Source organism: Protopterus annectens, chromosome 2.part0 (genome assembly GCF_019279795.1).
Source record: "Protopterus annectens isolate FY-2018-M chromosome 2.part0, PAN1.0, whole genome shotgun sequence".
Taxonomy (NCBI): Eukaryota; Metazoa; Chordata; order Ceratodontiformes; family Protopteridae; genus Protopterus; species Protopterus annectens.
Genome location: NC_056728.1, coordinates 1,172,122,758 through 1,172,150,363, shown reverse-complemented (window position 1 = coordinate 1,172,150,363; position 27,606 = coordinate 1,172,122,758). Strand labels below are relative to the sequence as shown.

At 36.0% G+C, this 27,606-nt stretch overlaps 1 protein-coding gene across 3 annotated transcripts in view; it reads left to right on the top strand.

Moving 5' to 3' along the window:
* Window positions 1-27,606, top strand: part of LOC122793406 (alcohol dehydrogenase class-3-like) — a 765,188-nt gene that overhangs the window by 602,162 nt on the left and 135,420 nt on the right. Inside the window, exon 5 of one of the 3 annotated variants that reach the window (XM_044061386.1) lies at window positions 6,577-6,796. The exons of the other annotated variants lie outside the window; for them this stretch is intronic. Within the exon in view, the coding sequence (XP_043917321.1) occupies window positions 6,577-6,796 (220 nt within the window). The remainder of the gene's footprint in view (window positions 1-6,576; window positions 6,797-27,606) is intronic. 3 annotated transcript variants of the gene reach the window in all.

Here is a 27,606-nt window from a genome sequence, read left to right as displayed (position 1 = left end):
GGTTGAGAAGAGGGGATAGAATAACTTCCTTGATTCTGGAGGATATGCCTTTACTAATTAACAGGGCTAGGTAAAATGATTTCCTAACAATATCTGATATGTGGTAATCATATCAGAATTTGGTGTCCATAAATGTGCCTAGGTATCGACCTTGAGGTAGGTGTCTTTTATAAGATCATTTGGGAATATTCCTGTTTCCTAAATTGTATTGCACTGCGTTATTTAGCAATGAGCATGATTTTATGGTTATGGCACCAGATATTACTCAGGTTTATCCTCTTATGGATATGCATATCAGTTGGAGGGTTCCTGATAGCCTTGAATTTGCATTCATTAGCAATTTCTGTAAGCCACATTCCACTGATGTCAGCTTGGACATGAGAGAGGTATTCACCAAAGAGAAAAGGAAACTATGCAGAACCCTGTGGAATGCCACTGGTGACACGTTCTTTCAGAGAAAAGGGAATACATGGATATGGTCGAAGACAACATCTCGAACCGTCACATTCTGCAAACCTATATGTCAAAACCTACAGTAGCGAACACTCTGAATGTCGAGCATAACACCAAATTTGACATTCTTGGTCACACAACCACCACAACAAGTGCTACCATGGGTCGAGAGGGGGGAATATTAGCCTGGCCAGTTCAGTATTCATGGCTTTGGCATCTGAAAAGTTGACATTCGGCAAACTGGGGTCACTGCCTTTGACATTTAGGATGTCGGACAACGTATATTCACCTAAATGCATGTATTCCGAGAAAAGCATAATACCAACCCTCAGTATTTGTTTTCTGTCAGCATGCCTGTTTTCCTAATCAGCAGGCTACATGGAAGTTAATATTCAAGTGGGAGAGCTTTTCAATGATATCAAAGTGTAGAATAGGGTGAAAGGCCTTAGCTAGATCCAGGTGGTTGGAATCTCCTGATTAACCATTATCCATTGTTTCAGTCACCTCCCTCAGCTAAGTCCACCAGATTCACTAGACAGTACCTACCCTTTAAAAAGCTAAATCAGTTTGGGTTGTGGACCTGCAAATTACTAGTCTCTTTATTCATGAGTTCTTTTATAATAAAGTCCATGATTTTACAAATAATACTGCTAAGACTTATTGGTTTATACTTTCCAGGGACAGTGGAAGGCTGTACAGCAAGTTTGGTGAGCAAGTATAGCCTACTGAGCGTACAGCAATCTCAAAGCAATGCATTTATGTAGAAGACTGACTTTTGGGCAGGTCAGAGAAAGTTTGATAATAATATAAAGGATTCTGTGTTCATGGAAGGCCTTATGGCCTGAACTTATGAATGTATTAAAGATCTAGGGATCAGAAGGAGACAGCAGGTTAAACTTTGATCATTGCATAGCTACTAAAATCAGAAATAAACATTCTGTAGTATGCATAATTCGAAAATTCATGTCTACTCACTGCAGAAAGATAAAACAAATACTACGTTCTAGCCTCCTGATTATACCCATAACTGAATATATTTCTGGGTTTTGTAGTCTTCTCATTATCTACCTTAAATAACCCGAAGGCATACAATGATCTGTTACTATAAGATTTACAGGGATGAAAAACTTATTCAGAAGGTTGTCAGGAATTGTCGTTATATTCTCCTTCTTACAAGTCACTTATAGATAGCTAGTGCCTAGTTTATAAGGTAATGTCAGATCCAGTTCTATTTTTTATTTTATTATCCTTTGTTGACAAGGTTAGTTCCACTAGGTTAGTGGCCTGTTTTCATAGGATGCCTGAGGTGATATTTCTACTACTAGGAGAAGTTTGGCCAGGGCACCATAGAACTCTTTTCCATAGGTGCTGTGGGATCTGCTATCTGCCTGAGATACAACCTACTCAAGAAGATAGGACCATGGTTTAAAGTCTCATCCAAAGGATGGGAAAGTGGAGACCTGGACGGCACCAGTAGAAAAGCTAACACCAAACTGGGAAAATTAATACTAAAATAGATATCAACAATAGGAAAAAGCATAACAGATCTGTTTCACAATGCCTTCAGACTGTAGGGAATAAATTTCCTGTTATAGTCAAAAGTGGGCAGATACTGACTTTCTCCTAAAATAATATATTTGTAATATATAAACTCTTTGAGAGCTCACTTTGGTCTCCACTTCCATTCAACCCCCACCTTTCTTCACATCGCAGGTATGTGTCATGTGTTATTAAAGTAATATTTGTTCTAAGACTGTGTAGAACAAGGAAAAGACCTTGGTAGTGTGTTGCATTTGTATCAGTTTGTATGTTGACTCTGTGCCCTCTGTCACCATAAGCATGCGATATTAGTTGCTGGTGTTATGGTATATATAACACTCTTTTGACATAATGATTAATTCAATTAATGTTTCCTAAGTGATGGTATTATATTACACTTATCAACATAGTACTATGTTCTGATAATTTGCTGTATGCACTTGTATTACTGTGGTTTCCCTATCAGTATACCTCCTGCTAAACCTATTTTGACCTTATAGTCATAAACTTTCTTACCATCTCACTACGCTTACAATACCCCATATTCTCTTCTCTGATTTATAAGGGTTCTTCCCACATCTTTAGGAATAAGTATTAACTTAATACTTAACTTAATATTACAGTTTAGTAGAGTTTTCCCTTTTCTTTCCTTTCCTTTCCTTTCAGAGCCTGTGGTGACTGCATCTACCCCATAATCTTATACTGAAGGAGCTCTGCCACAGACCCAACTCTCAAACATCATCTCTCTACACAAAGGAGTAAATTCAGCAGACTTTGCTAACTTTAGACCTGCACCAGTCTTATCCCTTTTTCAAAATACTTGAAAACTGTATTAAAAACAATTTCTAAACTTTCTCCTGAAGGAAGAGCTCTTATCTCCCACGCAACATGGCTTCCATCCCTCCCATAGTACTAACACCGCACTTCTAACCTTTATAGATACTGTCAATAAAACTAGAGATAATGGCAACCTAATCTCCACCTTATTTCTAGACTTGGCTAAAGTCAACACAGTTAGTTACAGCAAGCTTCTACTTCAAATGTCCTCACTAGATTTATCTCAGCCCACCTTTCTATGGTCCAAAAGCTACCTGTCCAATAGGAATCGGTCATTGAAATGGCATTCCATCCTCTCTACATACTTCCCAGTCACCACTGGTATACCACAAGTTCTATCCTTGGTCCCCTCCTCTTTAACATTCTCACCAGCACCCTCCATGTAACAACTTACTCTAACCACCACTGAAACATTTTCTTATAACTCAACTCATACTCAGCGTCCCCTCTAAAAAAAAAAAATACTCCCCTTCCAAAGTCCCCCTCTCATGAAAAAATAAAATATATACAAAACTACATAAAAAATCACCTAAACCTAGGGATGCTTTACAGATCCAAAAACTTTCTCACCAAAGCAACTAAAACAAAATTTGCCACTATTTACCTCCTCCTCTTACTGCTTTATGGTGCTCCTATCCTTACTAACTTCCAGGTATCTCAAAAATCAAAATTTGAACGTCATTATAAAATGACTAAATCTGTGGCAAATACCCTTTCAGAACCCACTATTGTATAGCCTTAACAAGTCTAAATTGTTTAGAACTACCTCATCAGCCAATATACTCACAGATTCTTACCACCTATAAAATTACCCAGCATCCATATACTTGTGCAGCACTAAAGATCATTCTCCACAATTATGTTTCCACTCAGCCATTGCTATTCAATGACCAAAACTCTGTCCACAAATATATCAAATCTGCTGGGCATGGTTTTACTCCTACCATATTACTTAGGCCCGAATCTCCTTCCCTGTGTCCAACAGGTCCATACTCTCCCTCCAGTCTTTTAAAACAATTCTGAAAGACTTTATAGTTAAAACATTGCTCTGTTCTTGCTGAACTCCAGGATTAACTATATCCCCATATACTGTGAATATCTAATATGCCATAACTCAGTTTTTTCCTACTTCATATTGCAATTCCTGTTTGTATTATACTACCTTACCTTTAACTTTAATTTCTCTAAACTGACAAAAAAAAATTCTCCAAACATGAAATCATTGTCATATGAGTTATGTTGATTCTTAAACAATGTTTTCATATTATGTCTAACTTAGTATAATTGTTTAAAACTATAGACTTTTTTTTATGATTTTTGAAGATTGTAAAGTTATTGTTCTTAAAATGTTTTTGTAATACTTTGGAGCTTTTCAACAAGGGTTTCTACTGTAAGTGGGCACCTACCCAGATGGACTTTCCCGATAATTAAATGTCATTAAAAATAAGTATGTGTCTATATATATATATATATATATATATATATATATATATATATATATATATCTAGATCTGCTTCAGAAGCTCAAAGTTTCAAAACTTTGACCTTCAATTGCCATCATAAGAACAAGATGAGGGAAAGAACATATGGTAAGAGGCAGGAAAGTATACAATAAAAGAAAGGTTAAGAGAGATTAGATTAGCAAATGGAAGTGCAGTCATTCTGTAGCTGTATTTGTCATGCTACATTTAACATAAAAATGGCATAAATATCCAGTGACATCAGGATCAATACTGGCTATACTTTTCTATACTAGTCCTGGGTGCTGCATGATTATACAATCCTTGTTCAATATTGATAGGGGTCTCTGGCTCTATGACAATGGGTGACACTATTAATACTTTGACAAGAGGCAACAAACCACATCTTCCTTATAACACCCTTTCTCATTGCCTGAAGTAACTCCTATACACACAGACACACAGTTAAAAACCTGTTACCTCTCTTCAGCACTGACAGAAAATTACAGTACACCTGTTTAACTCCATTGGCAAATGCTGCCTGGATACGTTACCTATATTTGACTGTCATTGGTGTATGAACATAGTATTATTGCGCTAAGGACTGCAAACAATTATTCTGAGTACATAACCACATGTTGATATTAGCTTCCACTTCTGGTCAAGATACTAGTAGGTGGTGATTCACCAGGTCTCCTTAGAATGCTTTAAGTGAGTGTTTTCTTGCAATTACTTGGTCACAGTAGAAAGTGAAAGACAAGAGCTCTCCTCAGGAAGATTTGAAATATTAAAGAATGCTTCCCACAAAAAATAATCATGATAAAAGATAAAGATGGGAGAGACCTAGCAGAAGCAAAATATTTTAAGAAGATGTAGCAGGAATATACAGAACTATATGAGAAGAGTCTTGGCAACACTGGTACATGTCACCAAAAATGGAGAACAGCAAACAACGTATCAACAAAATCACTCAAAATGGCTTCACTGAACAACCTTTATTTACCAAAAATCACAGTTTGCTTATTCAGTTCAGAAAAAGTGAAGACAATGACATATTTTATTTTTCTAGGTTCAACCATCTTTGCAGATGGTAAATGCAGTCATGACATTAAAAAACACTTGCCTCTTAGAAAGAAATAAAGCAAATCTGGCTAAAACTTTAAAGAGAAAACACTACACAGTGTCACTGTAGGTTGAGAGAGTGAAAGCTATGGTTTCCCTAGTAATAACATATGTCTGTGAGAGATGGGTATAAGTCAGGGTGTGGACTGGAAAAGTTAAAGCTTTTCAACTGAAATATTGCAGAAAACATTTCAGAATTCAATAGACTGAAAGAATATTTAAGGAAATAAACTGACTGTTCACTGGAAAGTCTGATAATAAATCTAAAACTCAAGTACTTTGGATGCACGATGCAAAGACAGGATTCATTTGTAAAGATGTGCTGAGAGGAACTGAAGATAAAATAATTAATGGGTAATAGAGATTAAGCTGGATAAAAACCATTAACTGATTAATGAATATGACTTTGCAAATACTTTAAAAAATCAGTTCTGGACAAACAGGCCAGGTGTGCTGAAGTAGTTCTGGACAAACAGGCTAGGTGTGCTGTAGTCTTTGCAGTGATGAAGTGCTAGGTTCATCTAAATGACTGAACAACAACTTGGCTGATGTTTACACAATGTTGCTGTTGTGTCTTTCGGCTTTTCCCGGTTAGGGGTCACCACAGCGGAACTCCAGTCTGCTAATGATTGGCAGTAGATTTTTACATGCCGAGTTGCCAGCCCTGATGCACAACCTTCAACGAAGATATGCCCATTCACGCATGTCCCCACACAGAAGACGCTCTTAGCTGAGAATCAAACCGGACAACATCTTACTGTGAGGCGACAATGCTACCGCAGCACCACCGTTTACACAATATTAATAGATATTCTAATATGTTACCATTTATACTTTTAATACAAGTTGCCTTAGCATAACAATGGAAGGACTCTTTTATGTGTAAAGAGCTTAATGATTAATTAAGTTATTAAAACCACGTTTATTAAGAGCTTTTCTGGAGCCTGAAGCAATGTACAATAAGTTAAAAAAGTCAGAAAGCATCAGCCATTAAGCTGTCAAGTTATAAAATAATTCCAGAAAAAGCAATCCAATGTATTTAAATAGCACTTAAGTTCATGAATGCATTATTAATTACATGAACAGCATGTCCATCAGCAATAAAACAAGAGATTCTTTAATTTTAAACATGATAGTTTTTCAAAAAGTTGTTTTATTTCCTCAGGTTGCCTTTCAAGAAAAATTATATTCCTGAAACAGTTTCCAAACTTAGATGCAAAGGGAAGCAACTTCACCAGATGGCTGGCATAAGCACATTTTCTCAGTATACCATTGTGGACGACTATGCTGTTGCTAAAATCAGTGATGCTGCTCCCCTGAACAAAGTCTGCCTCATTGGCTGCTGTATTGCCACTGGCTACGGCGCTTCCCTTAACACAGCCAAGGTGAGTATGCGTACAGATGTAAAGCACACTGCTAGGAACTTTTTGATCTGTCACTTATCTATGCAGTATTCTGCTTATGTAACTTTTTGGTTTGTTTGTAATACCTAAATTGTTTGGGATTAGGACTACCTCTGGATATAAAAGGCTGAACATAAGTTTACAAGTCAGATTCTAATGGAACTTATTTTAGAACATGGATTCATCAAACCATTTGTAAAAAGTATCATTTGCCAAAAACATGAAATGCTGGATGAATAAATATAAATGCCAATATAAATTGTGCCTATATATATATATATATATATATATATATATATATATATATGTATGACCCACAGCCTGTGTATATTTGCCAAAGTGCATACATTGGAAGCTTGAGGCCATTTAAAAGAATTCACTTTATTGATGTCATTCCAAGGCCTACTGAAAATATATATAACTAGAACTGTCACAGGTAGTACCTGTCCTGTCACAGTTGAATGATATGTACAGGAATTTTTTCTTAATGTGGGAAGCAAGTCCCAATTCTCCTCCACGTAGTAGGCTGTGTCTCCCCACAGCACTGCAAAGTATCTGTTTCAGTGGAGGAACAGATTTTATTGAAACCAAATATTTCTTTTATTCTGAAGTATTGCAACCTTGGATTTAGAATACAAATGAAATATGCACATTACAAGCACAGCCCTTCACCTGGGGGCAGGAGCGTTTCTTAAGTATAATATAATGTTGTTTTCAATGTCATGTGCACTTTGACTTGATATGAATACTTTGTCCTTTCATAAGTTTAGTCAGATTGCAAGGTTTATCTACTCAGGAGTTTATAATTTCAGATGTACAGTTTCCATATGAATGTAAGTGAAATACTTGAACAATAACAACTAAATGGGTACCCTTCAGAAGATTGAAAGTTCAAAAAACTGAAAATCAAAATATCTAAAATTCTCCATTATTGTGCAGTCTTGGAGTTGGTATATATAATTAGCAGAAAGTGGGGGGTGCTGCCCCTTCTACATGAGGGTAGATGGGGCTTTCCTCCTGCATTAAAATGTTTTTGATTGTTTGCTTTTCAGTCTTTAGAACTTTTGATCTTCTGACATAGACCCCATGTAAACTGCTGACAGACATATGCCCACAGTATACAACAACTATTCATGGTAACTCTATATTTTTCCATAATGTAAAATTGGATTTTTTTCATGTGCTAATCACACTTTTATTTCCCAGTGATTAATTTTGATTGACCATGGAATTCATGAAGAATCTCTCTTCATGTGGAGCAGATTAGCACTGCATAGCTTGAGTTATTTTAAGAAGTAGGTTGCGTATACCCGTTACTGACTAGATTAATGTAAGGTCTTAGTGGCACAGCTGGAGCTACCTCTATGGATGTCAGGTGTGCCCTTTACACATGCAGGACATTTAACCTTCTCATTCTCTTATGTCCCTGATTACTGGTATAATATTGCAAGCATCCCCAACTCAATAACTCGATTGAGCATTGCAGATGAAGGTACAAAATTAGGCATAAACTAGTTCAGTGAGTTTGTCAACTGTACCTGAGTGTGGTGTTGTATCAAGTGCCTTAGCCAGATCCAAGTAGGTGGTATGTTCCATTTTCCCCTTTTCCCCTCATCCATTGTCTTGCTGACCCTCTCAAAACGTCCACCAGGTTTAATAGACATGACCATCCTTTGACAAAACCAAACTGGGCTGGGTCTGGTGTCTGAAGGTTGCCTATGTTTTTGTTGATCTTCTTCATGGTAATTTGTTCCATGACATTGCATATTAGACTAGACAGACAAACAGGTCTGTTGTTTCTGGGGTTGGTTGATGGTACACCCTTGTGCAGTTGGATAGCCATTGCAGTCCTCCCTGCTCTTGATACAAATCGGGTACTGAAGCTATAGTTGAAAAGTGATTCAAGTGATGATAAGTCATGTTTCAAGCTATTTAGGAGGCTTCTCAGAATACTCTTGTGGCCTACAGAGGATGCATTTTTGGCCTTATTGAGCACCACCAGCACCTGCTCCCTGTTAATAGTTTCATGGTGGTATTTCATGGTGAGGAGGCAGGGGGTTTGCGGAGCTGAAGTTTGAGCTGTGTTTGTCAGCCATCAAATTCCCTATGTTGCTGTGTTCACTGATGGTGGCACAATTAACCATCAGTTCGGCACACACTACTGGGTGCTGAGTTTCAGTTTTTGGTATAGATGTGTTGCTCTGCTCACTGATGGTGGCACCATTGACCACCAGTACAGCACACACTGATGGGTGCTGCGTTTGAGGTTACAGACATAGCTGTAGAAGGCCTTGTGGTTGTCATTAGCCTGCAGGGCTATCTTGACTTCATGATTGACCTTGTTGCCCTTAATTACTCCACTTAGTTTCCTGTTTGGTTAAATTAGAGAACTATCATTATGAGAGTTGCTCTTCCAGATTTTAACCATGATTGTTTTCCTTTTGTTATATAATCTAGGTTAGGATTCCAGTAGTGTGGTTTGTTTTTATAGGTTGTTCTGGACTCACTTCTTGTAGGTACAGCAGCTTCTATACAGCCATTTATGTGGTTGTACAGGGTCTCTGTAAACAATTCTGCATAGGTTGCTGTGAAGTTGGGGATAGGTTGGGAGAGGCAATGAATTTTGACAAACTATCACTAAATAGGTTGTAGTATTCTTTGGAATAGTTCCTAACTGTTACAGTGTTTGCTGAGGTTACCAAGATGATTTTTATTTCAAAGGAGACAGCTTTGTGGTCAGACCTCACCACTGAGGACTAAAACGCAATGCAAAAAAAAAGCATGATAATATCATTTGGAAGGATGTCATCCCACGGAAATTACCACATTGATAATATAGCCCTAGACGTAGGCCTAGTGGTCAAGGATCTGGGAATGCATGTTGACAGTAACCTGACTATTGACCATCACATGTCTACTGTGGTCAGAAAATAATCCTGAGTTGCACAACTTATAAGTAAAGCCATGGGATCCAGGTCCAAGAGGTGATTTTTTCCACTGTATTAGGCTCTTATCAGACCAGTCAGTTAGTACAGTGGACTCTTTGACATGTACCTGAGCAGACACTTGGAACAGCTTGAATGACCACAGAGTTTCCTCATAAAAAAAAATGCAGGGAGCTAACAATGAGTCTACAGTGGGCCGTCTCAAAGCCCTATCCCTGTAGTTGATCAGACTACTGCATGATGATCATTGTTTAGCCTACAAGGCATTGTCTGATTCCACACTGTTGGATTTGTTGCAAATATGACAAGTAGCATCAGAAGTATCCATTAGATGGACAAGTATGTGTCTCAAAGACTACCCCTTCTGTGGAACAGGATTCCCATCCATGTGAAGCAAAGCTCATCCTTAGCTTTCTTCATATATAACTTGGACCAGTGGATGGGAAATTGCAAATTTGCCCCTGGTCTGGCAACTGTAGCCTTAATGGACAGGGGCAGCCTGTAAATACTTGATGTGTACAAATCTGTATTGCAATCATATAATTATTTTGATTATTGACACATTTCAGCAATCTTTTGACAAATTTGGAGTAAGCCTGGCTAAACTTAAAATGTCACTTGGATCAATAGCATGATAACCACCTATGAGTCTATGAACTGTCTGTCAAATTATTGTTACCTGTTATTATTAAAGAAATCTTACTTCTACCTCCTCCTTGTCCTAGCTGGTCACTGAAGTCTTTATTTTCTCCTTCTGCATTTGGCATTAGTATCAACATCCTTCCCCTAACCATTTTGTACATGCGGTCAAGGTATCATACCAATAATGACAAATCACTATACTTTTATAAAATTCCTCAGTGGGAATAAAGGCAACAAGGCAAACATTTTCTTACAAATTCATTGGGTAAAAAAGGCCTTATTAATATGTTATGTGCAATAGCTGGATGGCATATACTCACAGCTGTGATCAGACGATTGGCAAAGTGCATAAACTGACAGGTGATGCTGTACCTGCTCTTGTCAGAGGTGTCCCTGCTCTTGTCAGAAGTGTCCCTGCCAGTGAGACTAGTGCATTCTCAGACATACATGAGAGAACTATTTGGCTTCAGCCATGGAGGGCATACAAGTTAACACTTTGAAAATCAACATGGGCTGAGCAGTGTTTCAGGTCTTTGTCTTTGGGAATCTCATTTGTTCCACATTTTGTTTTACTATGGCACCCAGGAAAGTGTCAAAAGTCAGATGCGTATTGCTTTGACAATTATATTGTTATCAGTTGTGTGTGAAAGTTATCTGTTGCTAAGAAATACAATGTCCTAGAACCTTTTGACTCTAACAGGGTAGTTTTCTTCCACCATCTTTGGCTGCCACTCTTTCAGTATATTTCACACACTTGGGCTGATTTCTACTCAGCTAACTTGTAGTTACCCATAACGTACTAGATTGTGTTACCCTGGAAATAGCATGTGATCTGCTTTCTTGCATTGTTTTGTTTTCTGTCTCAGTACTGAATTTGCTGCAGCTAAAGTCTTTCTAAATCTATTGTGTGTAGTGTTAGTGCTACAAGTCATCTGCCAGTTAATGCTTAGATTATAGCTTTCCCAGTCTGCTTCATTCATCCTGAAACCCCTTTATTGTGAGTCGGCAGTTGGGGGTATTTAAGATTTATTTTCTCTGATGAACTACACTCTACTTGTACATACTTACACTGAGGCATGACTTTGCACTTAGGTCTAGTAATTTCCCATATCCTACTTCAAGTACTTAAAAGCTATGAGACAATATCCTAGGTGTCAGCAGAAAGTAGGCTGCCTGTTTGGGAATCCTAATATCACTGGAATAGGATCTGTTAGTATTCATAATTATTGTCCATTATCTTCCCTTCTAAAATAATATAAAGGCACACAGAAAAGTCAGAATTCATGTAGCCACTGATTTGTAACACATTTTTCTTCTCACTGCTGCTTGTTTCCTGCTGTCCTGTGGCTGGGAGGTGTACACATACGTTATTAACCCAACCTTTTCTCACTGCATAAAGAAAGTACCACTTGAAGATACTTAAAACAAAAACATCAATGACAGCTATCCAGTTCTTGCTCAGGGAAACCATCGGTAAAGTCACATTTTTTTAAATAATTTTCTCCAATGACAAGTTCAGTAATGCCATCAATTGCCACTTATATACCTTGTTTACAGAACTGTTTATATACCTTGTTTAAAGAACTGTTTTACTTTAATTCAAATTTCTACATGTGAGCAGTTTTCTAAAGCAGTAGTCTTCTTAGCAAGAGATACAAAGTTTCCTATGACTAAGATACAGAATGATTCAATGTAACCTGTTGAGCATTACTGCTTGCTGCAGAAAGTATGAAGACAAATGTGTGCTGCTTTCCTTATCAGCTGTATATTGTTACCATTCTGGTAGATGAAGCTTGAACACTTGAGCTTCAACTGCCCAAGTTTAAATCGCAGACGATGGGAGTTCTTCCATACAAAATCACTTTCAGTGGGTTGTGCAAGAAGTGATTCCCCTTTTCATGTTAAGTGTGGCTTTGGAGTTGGTACATGTAAGTTCAGATGTGTGGTTGGTACATATAAGTTCAGGTGTGTGGGGAGGGGAGCTTGCCCTCCTGTAAAAACACTTAAAATGTGTTTTTCAGCAAGATGATGCAGTTTGGGAATTTGGATCCTTGGTGCATTGAATTTTGTCCACTCATAGTGGAAATGACATTGCTTTTATCTAGTGGGTAGAAGGACAACTTTAGTAAAGGAAAATTAGCAGTGTCAACAGATAGCAAAGTGAAGGCTGTAGGTTCTATTCCCACATCAAACAGATGGATTGCTGACACTGCAGTACAGCATGGGGTGTTACTGTACTCCTGAGTATAAGTGGGCCCCATCTACTTTAGTAGGTGGTAGGTAAGCTGGATACACAACATCCCACAACACCTATTGAGAAACGTAGGGCTGATTTATTTAACACAACATAAAAAAGCTATTTACATCTAAAAATGTGCATACGCACATACAGGCACATTTGTGAAAATGTATATATTTTTTACTATTTATCATTTTTCCTACAACATCCTCATTGCTCTTCTTCCATAACTGATTCCCACTCCTTCTTCCAAAACCTTAATCTAATTGTTCACAATGCATTTAGTTAATTTAACATTTGTTGACCAGGACAGAGCCTACTTTTAGCTAAGGCTGGGGGAGAAATGCTCAAGACGAATGTCTTTGGAATCTGGTAGGAAACTAGAGTACCCAGATGAAACCCATGGAGAATATGCCAACTCCGCACACATGGCATCCCAGCCAAGAATTGAACAAGAGAACCTCTTGCTGTGGGGTGACAGCTTTAACCTCTGCACCACTGATGTCGCTGCACAAATCCATTTCCTTTAAATAAAATTTCAGTCTTTCATTCCCCATAACTCATATTACACAAAATAAATTCTTTGTACTCTTCTCACATATTCTTTCTTGTTCTTATGCTATTCACACACACACACACACACACACACACACACACACACACACACACACACACACACACACACACACACACACACACACAAACATATATTTTATAAAAAAAAATGTACTTATGTATTATCACAACCACATTTTAGTGGCCGTAAAATGCGGATACTACAAGTGACAGCAGTGCATGTAACACTGATAACTGATGTTCAATGTTTTTTCAACTGTTGGATTTCACTGCTTAAGTCTGAGGAACACAGTAAGCTGTAATCAGAGGCAGCTACTTTCTGTCAGCAGCTACACTCTGCATTCCTTTATGATGTAGCAGTGATGCCCTTGCCCGTTTTTGCAAGCAGCTGCCAAAGCTGCCATCATTCACTGCCTCAATCAAGCAACGATGAGCACTACTCAGATGGCAGGAACTTAATGCAACATAGCAGAAATCATACACAGCTGGAGAAGAAGCACGCATTTGGAAAGTAAAAACAACACACACTTTCCTTGTGGAAGTCTGTGCTGTGTTTCAGTCTGATGAGGTTTGAAAAGAAACACACAGTTATTTACTGACAGTAAGAGTGTAGGGTGAGTCTGATACCAATGAGTTTGCGAGGGCTACTTTAAAAATATGAGGCAGAAATGGGACACTGCAGGGGTTAACAGGTGCCTAGGTGTGTGCAAGGGACTGGGGACACAGACATGTTAAAAAATGAAAAAAACATAAACCGTTACATGTGAAATGCAGGAAACAACTGTAGCTCATCCTAAGCCCATTCATCTCTTCTGCTGTGCGTGTTCTTAATAATACATCCCGTCTGTGAACTGTAACCCACACAAGATAGGGACACAATTTCAAAGCTGCTGTTAGGCCCTTTGTAGAAATTGGAGCCTCAAACAGCTACTTACGCTTTCAATTTGTCAGCATGACAGCAGCCATGACAGTGAAAGCATGCCTCTGTAATGCATGCAAACCAGGAAGAGGATTTCTTACAATTTCTCTCTTTCTGAACATAATGCAAACTTTTTCCTCAACAATAAGGACTTTGTGTAGCACCTTTCAGTGTTTCCTGCACTCGTAACAGTTGAGGTATGCCAAATTTGCGACCGCTAAAATGTGGTTGCGATAATATGTAAGTACCAAATTTTCTTTAGACAACTTTTTCCAGAGTTTCAACAATCTTTTCCATTTCAAAAAAACATGGTCTGTATCTCTTCCTCCCAGCAAAATGAACACATCCACTTTCATCTTATATGGCATTTTCACCATACCTCTCAAGTATACCTCATTACTAGGAACGCACCTCATTTGGGGTCTTAAAAAGTTAATGTTCTTCAAAGTTCCACATTGAAAGGGTCTGTCACACATTCAGTAATAGGGATTTTTTTAACTGATATCCATGGTAAATAGAAATGAATCATATGACTTCATTAACAGATTTTTTTAGTAAGTAAAACCAGTATATTTTAACCATTATCTGAACCTCCTAGTTGAAGTTGTTAGTAAGCTATTAGTAAGCATTCCACATTTTGCTCATATGTTCCACATTATGAGGGCTATTGTTCCTCATTTTGGAGATAGGAGGTTGAGAGCTATACATATTAACCTTTAGCTGTAACTTATTTTATCAGTCACCATAAGAAATCCTGATGCTCTACTATCTTGGTACACCACTTTTTCCTTAATTTAATGGCTTTAATCACTTCTGGTAAATTTTACCATTGATCTGAATAATAATATTATGTTATCACATTATTTTACCACATCCCTCTATCTTTCTCTATATCATAATTTTTAATGTTTATTGATAATTTTTAATTTCTTTATTTACATATTATTTTTCTTACTCTCATCATCTTGCAGAATTGTTTGTACTCATAAACATTCTCGCTGTTAATTTCACATTCTCTTACTTTACCCACTTTAAAACTCTACAGAAGTTTAAAGAAGCAGAATAAACAACTCGATGTGGTATTTTCAGTCCCTTCTTCATCTTTACTCATACACAACACACCTTCTTCCATTGAATTTAATCTTGAACACCATATGAAACAAAACACAAATTGCACATTTTCCTTTTCATATTTTCTGGGATAATATAAACATTTGACAAATCTGCTATTTTCCAATTAACACTGAATTTACCAGGTAATCTTTTCTTGAATGGTGATCTATATGTCCTCCACAGAAGGCATATTTCTTCCATTTCTTTTATCAGACTCTCCCATTGCATTATAACTACATCATTTTTCTCAAACTTTAAACCTAACAAAGACACTTCATTAATTGAAAAATGCACATTCCCAGTCTTCACCACATCACCACATCACCCAAACTTTTACTTTTATCTTTATTCATGGTCACATCCATTTCCTTTAAATATCCATTCAGACAAACCGACAATTCCCTCATCCATATTTTTTCATAGCAACTACAACTATATTATCTGCATGTGTCAAAACTACTAGAATCACCACCAAATTTTGCATCACATATCTAACGTCCTTCATTTTATAATCTACTTCACTCAATGTTGTATTCGTTACCAGTGCAAACAATATTCCACTCATGGGACACCCTTGTCTTATACCACAAATGCATATTTCATTATTCAGACACGCTTTCACTTATATTTTGACTCTATTATTCTGATATGCTGACATACACACTCTCCTCATTCTATTACCTCTTCTGTACTTTCCCATAACAACTAATAACGCAGCATGTCCTACTGTATCAAATTCTTTGTTAATGTCACCTACTATAAGTTTCACATCATCCCTTTTACTTTCCACAATTTCTCTCATGACCGTTAACAATTCTTGACATACCTTCCCTTTTAATAGCCTTGTGAGACTAACCCATAAAGGATAAGTAATAAAAATAACAATAATGTATACCATATATACCGTCTTGCATAATATCCTTCATCCTTCCTTCCATTCCACTCTGTATTATTCCTCAACAAAAAATTTGATAGTCTGTGTTTAGTGTGAAAGGTCACCAATTTTTTTGCTTCATTCTTCTCATCTTTTTACATATAAATTTTATTACCCCACTGCATAACTATTCATAAATAAACACTTCTTCAATCATGCATTCAATGCATTTACAAAACACTGTTTGCCAATCCATAATTTTTTTGTACATTCCATACTCTCTACTAATAGTAATTTCTTTTTCAAATCTTCTTTAACCATTTCTAGATTTTTTTTTAACTTTTTACTCATGTACATATTTTCACATGCTATAGTATAATACTCATAATTTACTCTTATGTTCTTTTACCTCTCTTTTTACATTTCCCTCATTATAATAATATCCTGCTTTAGTAATTTACCCAAATATTCAGATACTGCCTCCCTTCTCCATTGTAAATAATATCTCTGTCAAAACAGTAATGTCTTAATTTACATTTTCTCCATTTCTTTTGAAATATTTCTTTTTCCATATCAAATTCTTTAATACATTTCTGTACATTTTCCCATACTTCACTTCATCTTCCTATATTACATTATCTCGGAAGTGTAGCTGGCTCATCCAATGCAGCTACCCACTTAGCTCTTCAAGTGAATTGGCTTATTAAAGATCCCTGTCCTCCCTCCCCTAGCTCTTTCACTGAAAAGCAAAAATAAATGAATGAATAAATAAATAAATAAATAAATACATAAAAAATGCACATTCCTTCTACTGGCACACAATCAAGTCAGCCAGATCCACAATATGACTCCCTCTCTTCTGCCTAGCCATTCAGGTCCCATTTCTGTGCCTTGCCCTCCACCCTCCTTGAAAATTATATTACAAAATAATAATAATAATTTCTTCTTTTAAACTGTGACAAACTGCTTACTATGGATGTAGCTAACCGTTGCACCAGTTTATACCCTATTTGCAAGGAGTACTACAAGTTTTAGTTTAAAAATATGTATTTTTTTTATAAACTGTAACAAACTGCTTGCTAAAAATGTAGCAAACAGTTGCTACAGCATATACTGTGCCTGCACAGAGTGCTACAGTGCTCAGGTTTTAGTTGAAAATGAAGAGAGTTTTTTTACTTTTAAATTGTAGCAAACTGCTTGCTGCAATGTAGCATGCAGTTGTCACAATTTAGGCTGCACACGGAGTGCTATAGCACTCAAGTTTGATCACAAATGCAATACTGGCATTTAAAAGCTTGTGATCAGCTGATCCCCCCCCCTCAGTATGTTGATTAAACAGATTCTCTTATTCTTTGCTAGTTATACATGCATATAATGTTATAATTCTATAGACATATTCTCTCCACCTCTCGAGTGACATTTAAAGACATCAGGTAGGTGCGTGTGTGAATGGGTGTGCCTTCGTTGAAGGTTGGGTGTCGGGCTGGCAACTCGACACTGTAAAAATCTACTGCCAATCATAAGCAGACCGGCATTCTGCTGTGGTGACCCCTAACCGAGAAAAGCTGAAAGACATTACTATTCTCTCCACCTCTTATCCACAACGGTTAACCTTCCCATACTTACCAATGGTACATCTAGTATATTCACAACACAGCCTCTCCAGAACAATGTAAACTTCCTATGTTCCATAATGTATTTCCACTCCACAATTTTTCTGTTTGCGGTCTTTCTTCACTTGCCAGGAATCTAGCATCCTCTAACAGAATAGCATCCACAATACATTTAGCACACTCTTCCAGTACCCCTATCTTCCTTACAGTGCTAATAATACTGTTCATGTTTACTGAAAGTACTCTAAAATTGTTGCTTTACTTTTTTTAAGTTTATTGGAAATATTTTTTTTTCATTTTAATTTTCTTATTTTAACTGTGTTCCCAATTGAACAGTTTTCCTGGGTTTATGTACAAATAATCCTTGATCCTCAGAATCATATTTTTCACTGGCTAGAACTTCAAAACAATTATTAGTATCAATTCCTTTGTCTGACCTCTCTTCCTGCATGCACTATCTCTCCTTCCTCTCTTTCCTCATTTCCCCTTCATATATTTTCTTGTTCTACAGTTTCTTCTTCATCTAGTTCACCCTCTCCCCAGGATTTTGTTATCTTTCCTTGTGTATGTTTCCTTATTTCCCCCTTCTTTTTTACTATTTACTCTGCTCTTGAGAATGCATGCAAAAAGTCCCTTTCTTATGCAATCTCCATTCATGCACACATCTTGTTGTATGTTCTTTCTCCCCACACTGGTTGCATTGTACCTTGTTACAATCAATTATATATGAAAGGTTCCCGCAAAAGAAACACAATTTAAGCTGTCCAGCATACCTTAATGTCCTTCTATGGCCAGTGAAAAACACTATGGAACTGTTTCACCATGTTTTTTTTTTTTTTTTTCAGATTTCAAAACAGCTTCCAATGTTCAAAATCCATTCCATAAGTTTCTGTCATCTCTAACCTTCAAGATATTATCAAGTTTCACACAGACCCTGCAGGCATTTCTTATCAATATCTCCTTCCAGTTCATCGGTTCTAAACTGTGAAGTAACATTTTAACATTTAAGTTGCTACCAGAAAACAAATAATCATTTCACAGAATTCCCTTACACAGTTCCAGAAATTTTATCATTAATCTATCAGCATCAAAAATTAAGTCACAAAAAGTATCTGTCCCAGTATGTGTAAAAGACCCAAATTCTTGAGCATTAAAACCCAGAATAGTTACCAAATATCTGTCAATTATGGTTTCAGTTTTTCTTCTCATTCTCACAGTTGGTCTTCTCTTCCTTTTAAAAACAAATGTAAATAAGGCTCCAGGCTCCTTCCTTCGTTAGAATTCAAAGAAATTCAAATTTAATTTGCTTTAAGCGCGATCAGTAACAGTACACTTTTCGTCAGTAAATAGTAAACCAACTTCTTCAGAAGCAAAAACAGTGCCTAACATAAGCACCAAGCTTAAATACTCAAAGTATTCCCAGGTACACTGAAAACCACCATTAATTAGGGTGGTTAATAATAGTTTTCACCTGGTGGTAGTTGTCATAGTTACCTTCCTTTGTGAGGCTGGCTTTACAAGCAGCGCCGGAAACAAAATTTTCCATTCATATAGAGCCCTAATGCTCTTTTCAGTTACCGGGTTTTAAAGTATTTAAACAGTAGTGATAAACAAAAACATTAAACAACGGACAAACCCTATCCATAGTAAGTCAAGTTCAAACATATGCTAAAATGCATTTGCATACAAAAAACATATTTCATTAAATAGGAGAAGTACGTAAATGTGCAAAAGTTGCTGTTGACACATTAAGACAAAGCCACACAAGTTCAACCGCTGAGTAGATTTACATAACGTCCGTATATAACACGGTTGTTAATACTCACATCAGTAAAAGCGGATCCGAACCAACAACAGACCCCAAGAACCCCGGTGCTATTCGGGATTCCAAAAATACATAAAGACGTCAATAATCCACCCATGAGGCCCCTTGTTGACGGCAGGAAAAGTATTACGTATACCTGCAGCAAGCTTCTTGACAGCATACTACAAAGGTATGTTAAAAAGGAAAAGCAAATCACCAAGGACTCATGGTCCTTTTTGGGTGCGATGAACTTAGTTAGCTTCAATCCAGAAAGCTTACTTGTTACAATTGATGTTAAAGACCTATACTCATCAATTCCCCATGATATAGCCATCGAATGGGTAGGGGCAATGCTAAGGTTACTCGAGGCACCCAATGAGGAAATCCAACTAGTAAGTGAGTTAATGGACACAGTCCTCTCATATAACTACTTAATGTTCAACGGCGATTTATACCATCAAAAAATTGGGGTCGCCATGGGATCACCTAGTGGAGGGAGCATAGCAAATTTAGTCATGGCCCACTGGGAGAGGAACAACATTTTGTCAGTGGATGATGTTACCTCAAAAATAGGTTTTTACACCAGATTTCTTGACGATATCTTTATGCTATACCTAGGATCTGCTCTTGAATTTGAAAGTTTGATGGCAATTTTGAATGAGTCAACTGAGTTCCTCACGTTCACGTTCAAATACAACACGAATAGGATTGATTACCTTGACATCGATCTAAGTAAGGATTTTGACAACGAGTTGTGGATATCTAAAATACACCGTAAGGAAACTTATTCCAACTCTATGTTGCATTACTCCAGCTGCCACCCAGTACACCAAAAGAGATCCGTTGTTAAGGGACAACTTGTTAGGGCAGCACGCATGTCTAGTAAAAAAGAAGATTTTCTAGATGAATGCCAAACCCTAACTCAATTTTTTCTTGCACGAGGGTACCCGCGTTCCCTTTTAAATGAGATTACTGAGGAGGTTAAACGCAAAAGGGACTTGAAAATCTATGTCCCTTTGTTGAACAAAGACCCAACAAGTGTTACTGCTTTAACTGGAGGGGCAACTGGAAGTTTGACCAACCCAGCCTTTCATAGTGGCTTTTGTTACACCTTTAGTATTGACTCCATAAAAATTAACAACATAATATTGAAAAACTGGGAGTTCTTGACTAATGATAATGATCTTCAAATTGTAGTCCCGATGAGACCCAAAATTATTTACAAAAGAGGGCCCAACTTAAAAGAACTTTTGGAAGGCACCAAGCAACCGTATACGACCAAACTGGGCATGTTTAAGTGCCAAATGTGCAAGTATTGTCACTGTATTGAAGAGGGCGCCAAGTTTGCCATTGGGGACTACAAATTCAGATCCTTTTCCAAGTTTGATTGTAACAGCAAGCTAGTGGTCTACCTTGCCAAATGTTGCTGTTGCCCAGCCTTCTATATCGGGAAAACCGACAGAAGGCTGAGGGAAAGGATATATGAACATTTATACAGCATCAGGACTGCAAGGTTAACCAATGCTCTAGCTAGGCATGTACTGGATAATGCAGGACATCAATTCAGGTTCAGAGTCATTGACCAACAGACCAGAGACATTAGGGGAGGCTATGACTCCCTTAAATTGCAGAGAAAAGAATTGATATGGCAGTTGAGAACTAACGCCAACCAGAAACCTGGCCTGAACGAAATGACATCTATAGCTTGCATTCTCAAACTAAAGAGCTTGGACAGATAAGTTGGATTGACAGACTAACCTCTACTTTTAGAAACCACTATTGACTATTATGGGGGGAACTCGTGGGAACTCGAGTGAATGGGCCCTTGATACCTTTGGTGGGATAGTGTTGTCACTATTTTAACTAGTTGTGTAATTAAAACAAGTCATTGACAGGTCAGTTGAGCAACACCATTAACAGTGGAAAAGGCCAGAACTTTTAATTCCTAATTTTTAATTTCTGTTTTTTAACTTATAATCCTTATTTAATTCCACCTTTGTGGGGGTGTATACTCAACTTTTAATGACACAATTACAACTAATTATGAACATTCACCAAACATACTAAAGGCAAAGGTTTTGGCTATAAAACATAAAATATAAAATACAAAACATAGAATTACCGACCTAGTAATTACTTCTTTCCATTGGGTATGAAAGGGCAAGCATTATGACTATAATGTGTAACTTTAAAGCTTGGGCCCATCGACTGTCTGTGGGCTTAGTTTATCTAAACGGGGGATATTTCCTGCACAGACAGCTGTACACTTGATCTTATATATACTTCTTGCAGTATGAGAACTACTTGTCTCAAAATTAAGGGTGACATGTGTGCACTCAGGCTACTTTATAAATAATCTTTCTTATTCATTTGATTTTTATTTATTTTTATTTATTTTGATATATATATTATATATTTTTTTTTATTTGCAAAATGGGAATTATTTGTACCTAAATCAATGGGCGATATGTGTGCAGCCATGCGACTAGTTTACTTTATCCAATGGCTGACAAAGGGGTTGGTGTGGAACGAGTTTTGAATGACAGAACTCGACTGAGAAGGGTTTAACTCCTAATAATATTTTTAATAAACTAATAATATTTCTAACATCTTTAATATTTTAACAGTTACATTACCTTTTAAAGCATTTTATATCCACACAGGTTCGGATCCGCTTTTACTGATGTGAGTATTAACAACCGTGTTATATACGGACGTTATGTAAATCTACTCAGCGGTTGAACTTGTGTGGCTTTGTCTTAATGTGTCAACAGCAACTTTTGCACATTTACGTACTTCTCCTATTTAATGAAATATGTTTTTTGTATGCAAATGCATTTTAGCATATGTTTGAACTTGACTTACTATGGATAGGGTTTGTCCGTTGTTTAATGTTTTTGTTTATCACTACTGTTTAAATACTTTAAAACCCGGTAACTGAAAAGAGCATTAGGGCTCTATATGAATGGAAAATTTTGTTTCCGGCGCTGCTTGTAAAGCCAGCCTCACAAAGGAAGGTAACTATGACAACTACCACCAGGTGAAAACTATTATTAACCACCCTAATTAATGGTGGTTTTCAGTGTACCTGGGAATACTTTGAGTATTTAAGCTTGGTGCTTATGTTAGGCACTGTTTTTGCTTCTGAAGAAGTTGGTTTACTATTTACTGACGAAAAGTGTACTGTTACTGATCGCGCTTAAAGCAAATTAAATTTGAATTTCTTTGAATTCTAACGAAGGAAGGAGCCTGGAGCCTTATTTACATTTGTTAGTTGGTTTCTCTGGATATTTTTGAGTTTGTCCTTTTAAAAACAGTTTTGCATACAGATTGCTGCTGCTATTATATTTTGCTTCCTGTCACTGCTGCATATGTTTCAGTTACTACATTATCTGCTGCCATAAAACCAGACATTTTCTCTGTTAGTTGCTGATTTCCTCTATTACTTTCTGTTGCTGCTGTATACGTTTTAACTGCTGTATTCTCTGCTGTCATATCATTGGTTCCTTTTCCACATTACTAAATTCAGCACTTCCAAAAAAGTTGTCTGCCATTTCACTCCATGAAAGAGCTGAGCTGTCATGAGGATCATCCTGCTCAATTATTTTAACAGTACATCATGCTCTATACCTCCTGATGCCAGTTCTGTTATTTGCACCATTTCACTTCCTTCCCCAAGGAAACAGCTAATTGCTGCTCATTTGTAACATTCACCCTACAGGAATCTTTGTTGACATTATGAAGCTCCATATCAAACAAATTTTTCTCCAAAGTCTCACTTTCCATCTCCAAACGCTCCTTAGCTTCTCTCTCTCTCTTCCTCCATGCTGCTGCTTCCCCTTAGGCCTCTTCCTTGCTGCTGTATGAGATGAGCCGTCAGACACCATCAAGCAGCTCCAAATAGATTTTTTTTATTGATATATATACATTACATATTATTTACATATTTACATTATTTACATCTATTTACAAATCTTCATACATTATACACTTCAATTTAAGCATTCCCCCACTCTTCTATCCACAACCAAAACATTATTTTTCCAAAATCTTTGTCAAAGTCCATTTTCCATTGTATTTAATTTCATTTAGTATCTTGTTCCATATAGTCCATGAAACATAAAATATTACTCTGTCCATTTTCTTCATTTCTTCTTGTTTACGTGCGCCATAATAACCAACTTCTATTATGTACGTTTATTTGTTCAAAATTTTACAAACCTTTTACCCTATTATCTTTACATATTTCTTTCCACAAATTAACTCTTTCACATTTCAAAAACACATGCTCAATAGTCTCAAACTCTCCACATTTATTACATATTCTGTCTTGCTTTTTTGTATGGCATATTTGCCTTAACTGGCAATTTTCTAATAGACAATCTCCATAAAAAAATCATTACATATTTTAATCTTTTTATAGTTATTATATCTCATCATTATGGCTTTTTACTTATCTATTTCTAAATCTTTCCATGGATCAATGCAATAAAATGCTTTCATAATACTTAAGTACCATTCCTTTCTATTTTTCTCACATATATTCTTTTTTATTTTCCATAACACAATTTTGCTTTACTACTCTTTCATGTCTTCATTCACAATGCTTTTACTTCATTTTTAACTTCCATTCCTACCACTGTTCTTTTTATTTATAATATAGTGTCATTTCTATTACCAAACAATAAAAACTCCAAAACTGTTAAAGACAACAAACTGAACACACCAGCTCCAAGATAAAAACAGTCCTGCACATGAAAAGTTCCTTTGAAAATAAAACGGCACTCCAATTATAAGCTGCACATGTAAAAGTTCCTTTTAAAATAATGGCACTCCATATATATTACTGTCCAAATATGTAAATTCGATAAATGTGATGAAAACAAACTGCTTGTGAAAGAAGAAACACTTTATTATAAACCATAAAATTAAGCGCTTTTCGTCCCACAGATTGTGGGACTTCTTCAGACAAACAGAACTTATACAAGTGGAAGGTTTTAAATACTCTCATTGGTGCCAAATTGTAAGCACCGTTGCTAGGTAACTAACAACATTTGACATAATGCTACTCAATACCACAGTCAGTATTTCTTTTTTTTTTTTTTTTGAATCTTTTTCTGACCTTTTTTAAAATGTAAAACATTCACAAACAGTTTGTTAACAAAAATAAAATTCTAATATTTACAATTAAACAAGACAATACTAATGTCGTAGACTCTCCGTTGTTGTAATTAAAATATATCCTAGAACCAGATAGTGTCAAATGGAACCGTTTATCATATACACATAAACAACCCATTCATTTACGAATGTACAATAAATGCATCCGATATGTACTCATGACCATCTACGCAGTTCTATAATGTGGAATATAGGAGTCGTATACCTTGCTCAGTGTCAGCTATGTCCTGCATTCTATTTTGGTAAGACTGACAGGAAATTACGTGAGTGGGTATATGAGCACCTATACGCTATTAAGAAAAAGAAAACAGACAATGCACTGGCTAAGCATGTCACTGAAAACACTAATCACACTTTTTTGTTTAGAGCAGTTGATACTATAACACCAGATAGCCGCGAAGGACCTTATCAAGTACTATTAGACGTCTTAGAGTTGTATTGGCAGATACGTTGTTTAGCTACTGCCCCCCCCTGGATTGAATGAAACAATCTCACTGTACCCTATTTTGAAGTTAAAGAGTTTGCGCTGCTGATATTTATGATGTTTATTATTATGCCCAGACTTTAATTATCATTCTATCTAGAGTTTCTAGTTTATACAGTTCCATATTACAGTAAACATTTTGTGACATTCCTATGCTGTGTACAACAGTTTTGTGTCATATTTTTGCAATAGTAATTGCATTGTGTTTGTTTTATTAAATATGAACTTAGATATTGTAATTTTATTCAGTAAATTTTGGTGTGTGAATAACTGACAATACACCAGTTTATTATTGCACACACATTAACATGTTTATATATATATATATATATATATATATATATATATATATATATATATATATAGTTTTTAGTGTGTTTTATACTATTAAATAATAGGGATGGTAGATAGACTCATAAGTGTGACCTGCTTATGTTTGTATAACTGTGCAGGTCACACTTATTGAATACACGTTAACAGCCATTGCAAGCATTATTTCCATACACTGTTTGCTAGTATCCCAAAATATATAGCACACATGATTTTTGACATGTGCGGATTTTATTACAATGACCAAGGCTTTGCGATCAGGTGTTATGCTTGTTATGGTTTTATATTCCACATTATAGAACTGCGTAGATGGTCACGAGTACATTTCGGATGCATTTATTGTACATTCGTAAATGAATGGGTTGTTTATGTGTATATGATAAACGGTTCCATTTGACAATATCTGGTTCTAGGATATATTTTAATTACAACAACGGAGAGTCTACGACATTAGTATTGTCTTATTTAATTGTAAATATTAGGATTTTATTTTTGTTAATGAACTGTTTGTGAATGTTTTACATTTTAAAGAAGGTCAAAAAAAGATAAAAAAAAAAAAAAAAAAAAGAAATACTGACTGTGGTATTGAGTAGCATTATGTTAAATGTTGTTAGTTACCTAGCAACGGCGCTTACAATTTGGCGCCAGTGAGAGTATTTAAAACCTTCCAGTTGTATAAATTCTGTTTGTCTGAAGAAGTCCCACAATCTGTGGGACGAAAAGTGCTTAACTTTATGGTTTGTAATAAAGTGTTTCTTCTTTTACAAGCAGTTTGTTTTCATCGCATTTATCGAATTTACATATTTGGACAGTAATATATAGAGTGCTGTTATTTTAAAAGGAACTTTTACATGTGCAGCTTATAATTGGAGTGCCGTTTTATTTTTAAAGGAACTTTTCATGTGCAGGACTGTTTTTATCTTGGAGCTGGTGTGTTCAGTTTGTTGTCATTTCTATTACGTTTTTATTTTCCTTCATAATTCCTTTTAATATCTTATATAAAAATAAAGCTGCTGCATGTGCTATTGGGCTTATTAAACCCAAACCTCCTTGCTCTTCTTTCATATACAGAATCTCTCTTTTGACTAGGTTCAGTCTAGAGCCCCCATATAAAAGAGAATATAATCATCATTAATTCATTTTCATACTTAATAGGAATCATACAGATGTTAGCAACATAAGCAATTTTTCCTGTTATCATGGTGTTTAGCCAGTGTGCTTTTTTTCTGTATGAAAATCTATATGAGTTTCAAAAATTAGTCATATCCTTTACTTCTTTGAGCACATTATCCCATTATTGTCTGTATGCATTCCTTCCAAATGTTACTCCTAATATAGCTATATATTTATCATTGAACTCAACACCTCCTATCATACCTTCAAAACCAGATCCTTTACTTTTCTCCTTATTTATACTTAAACCATTTTTTTTAAATGTATACTTAATTTTTCATTTACTTTTTCCATTCATACTTTATTTTTAACAATTAATACAATATTGCCCACATAATTATACATTATTGCTAATTGTACTTCCTTCATCATTTTGTATCCACCACTACTAGACATTTTATTAATTTCTTTCACTATTACTTTCATGACTAATGAGAAAATTACACTACTAGTTGGGCAGCCCTGCTTTATTCCACATTCGATTTTTATTTCTTACCCAATCCAGCCATTTACATTTAGTTTCACATAGTTCCTTTCATAAACAGATTGTATTACTTGTAATATTTTATTGATTACATTATATGCCTGCAAAATTCCCCATACTAATTTATTTTGAATATTATCATAAGCTTTACTTATATCCCCTATCATAACCTTCACTTCTACATTTTTATTTATATCATCAATTATTTCTCTTATTATCCATAATAACTCTTGACTTCCTTTTTATTTTCTTCCAAATACTTTTTGGTTATACATTCTATCCATTTTTCTATAACCTTTTTGTTATTATTCTCATAAAAAAATTACAATCTGTATTATTCAGTGTTATAGGTCTCCAATTTTTTATCTCCTCTTTATTTCCTTTTTTAAATATAAATTTTATAACTCCTGTACAT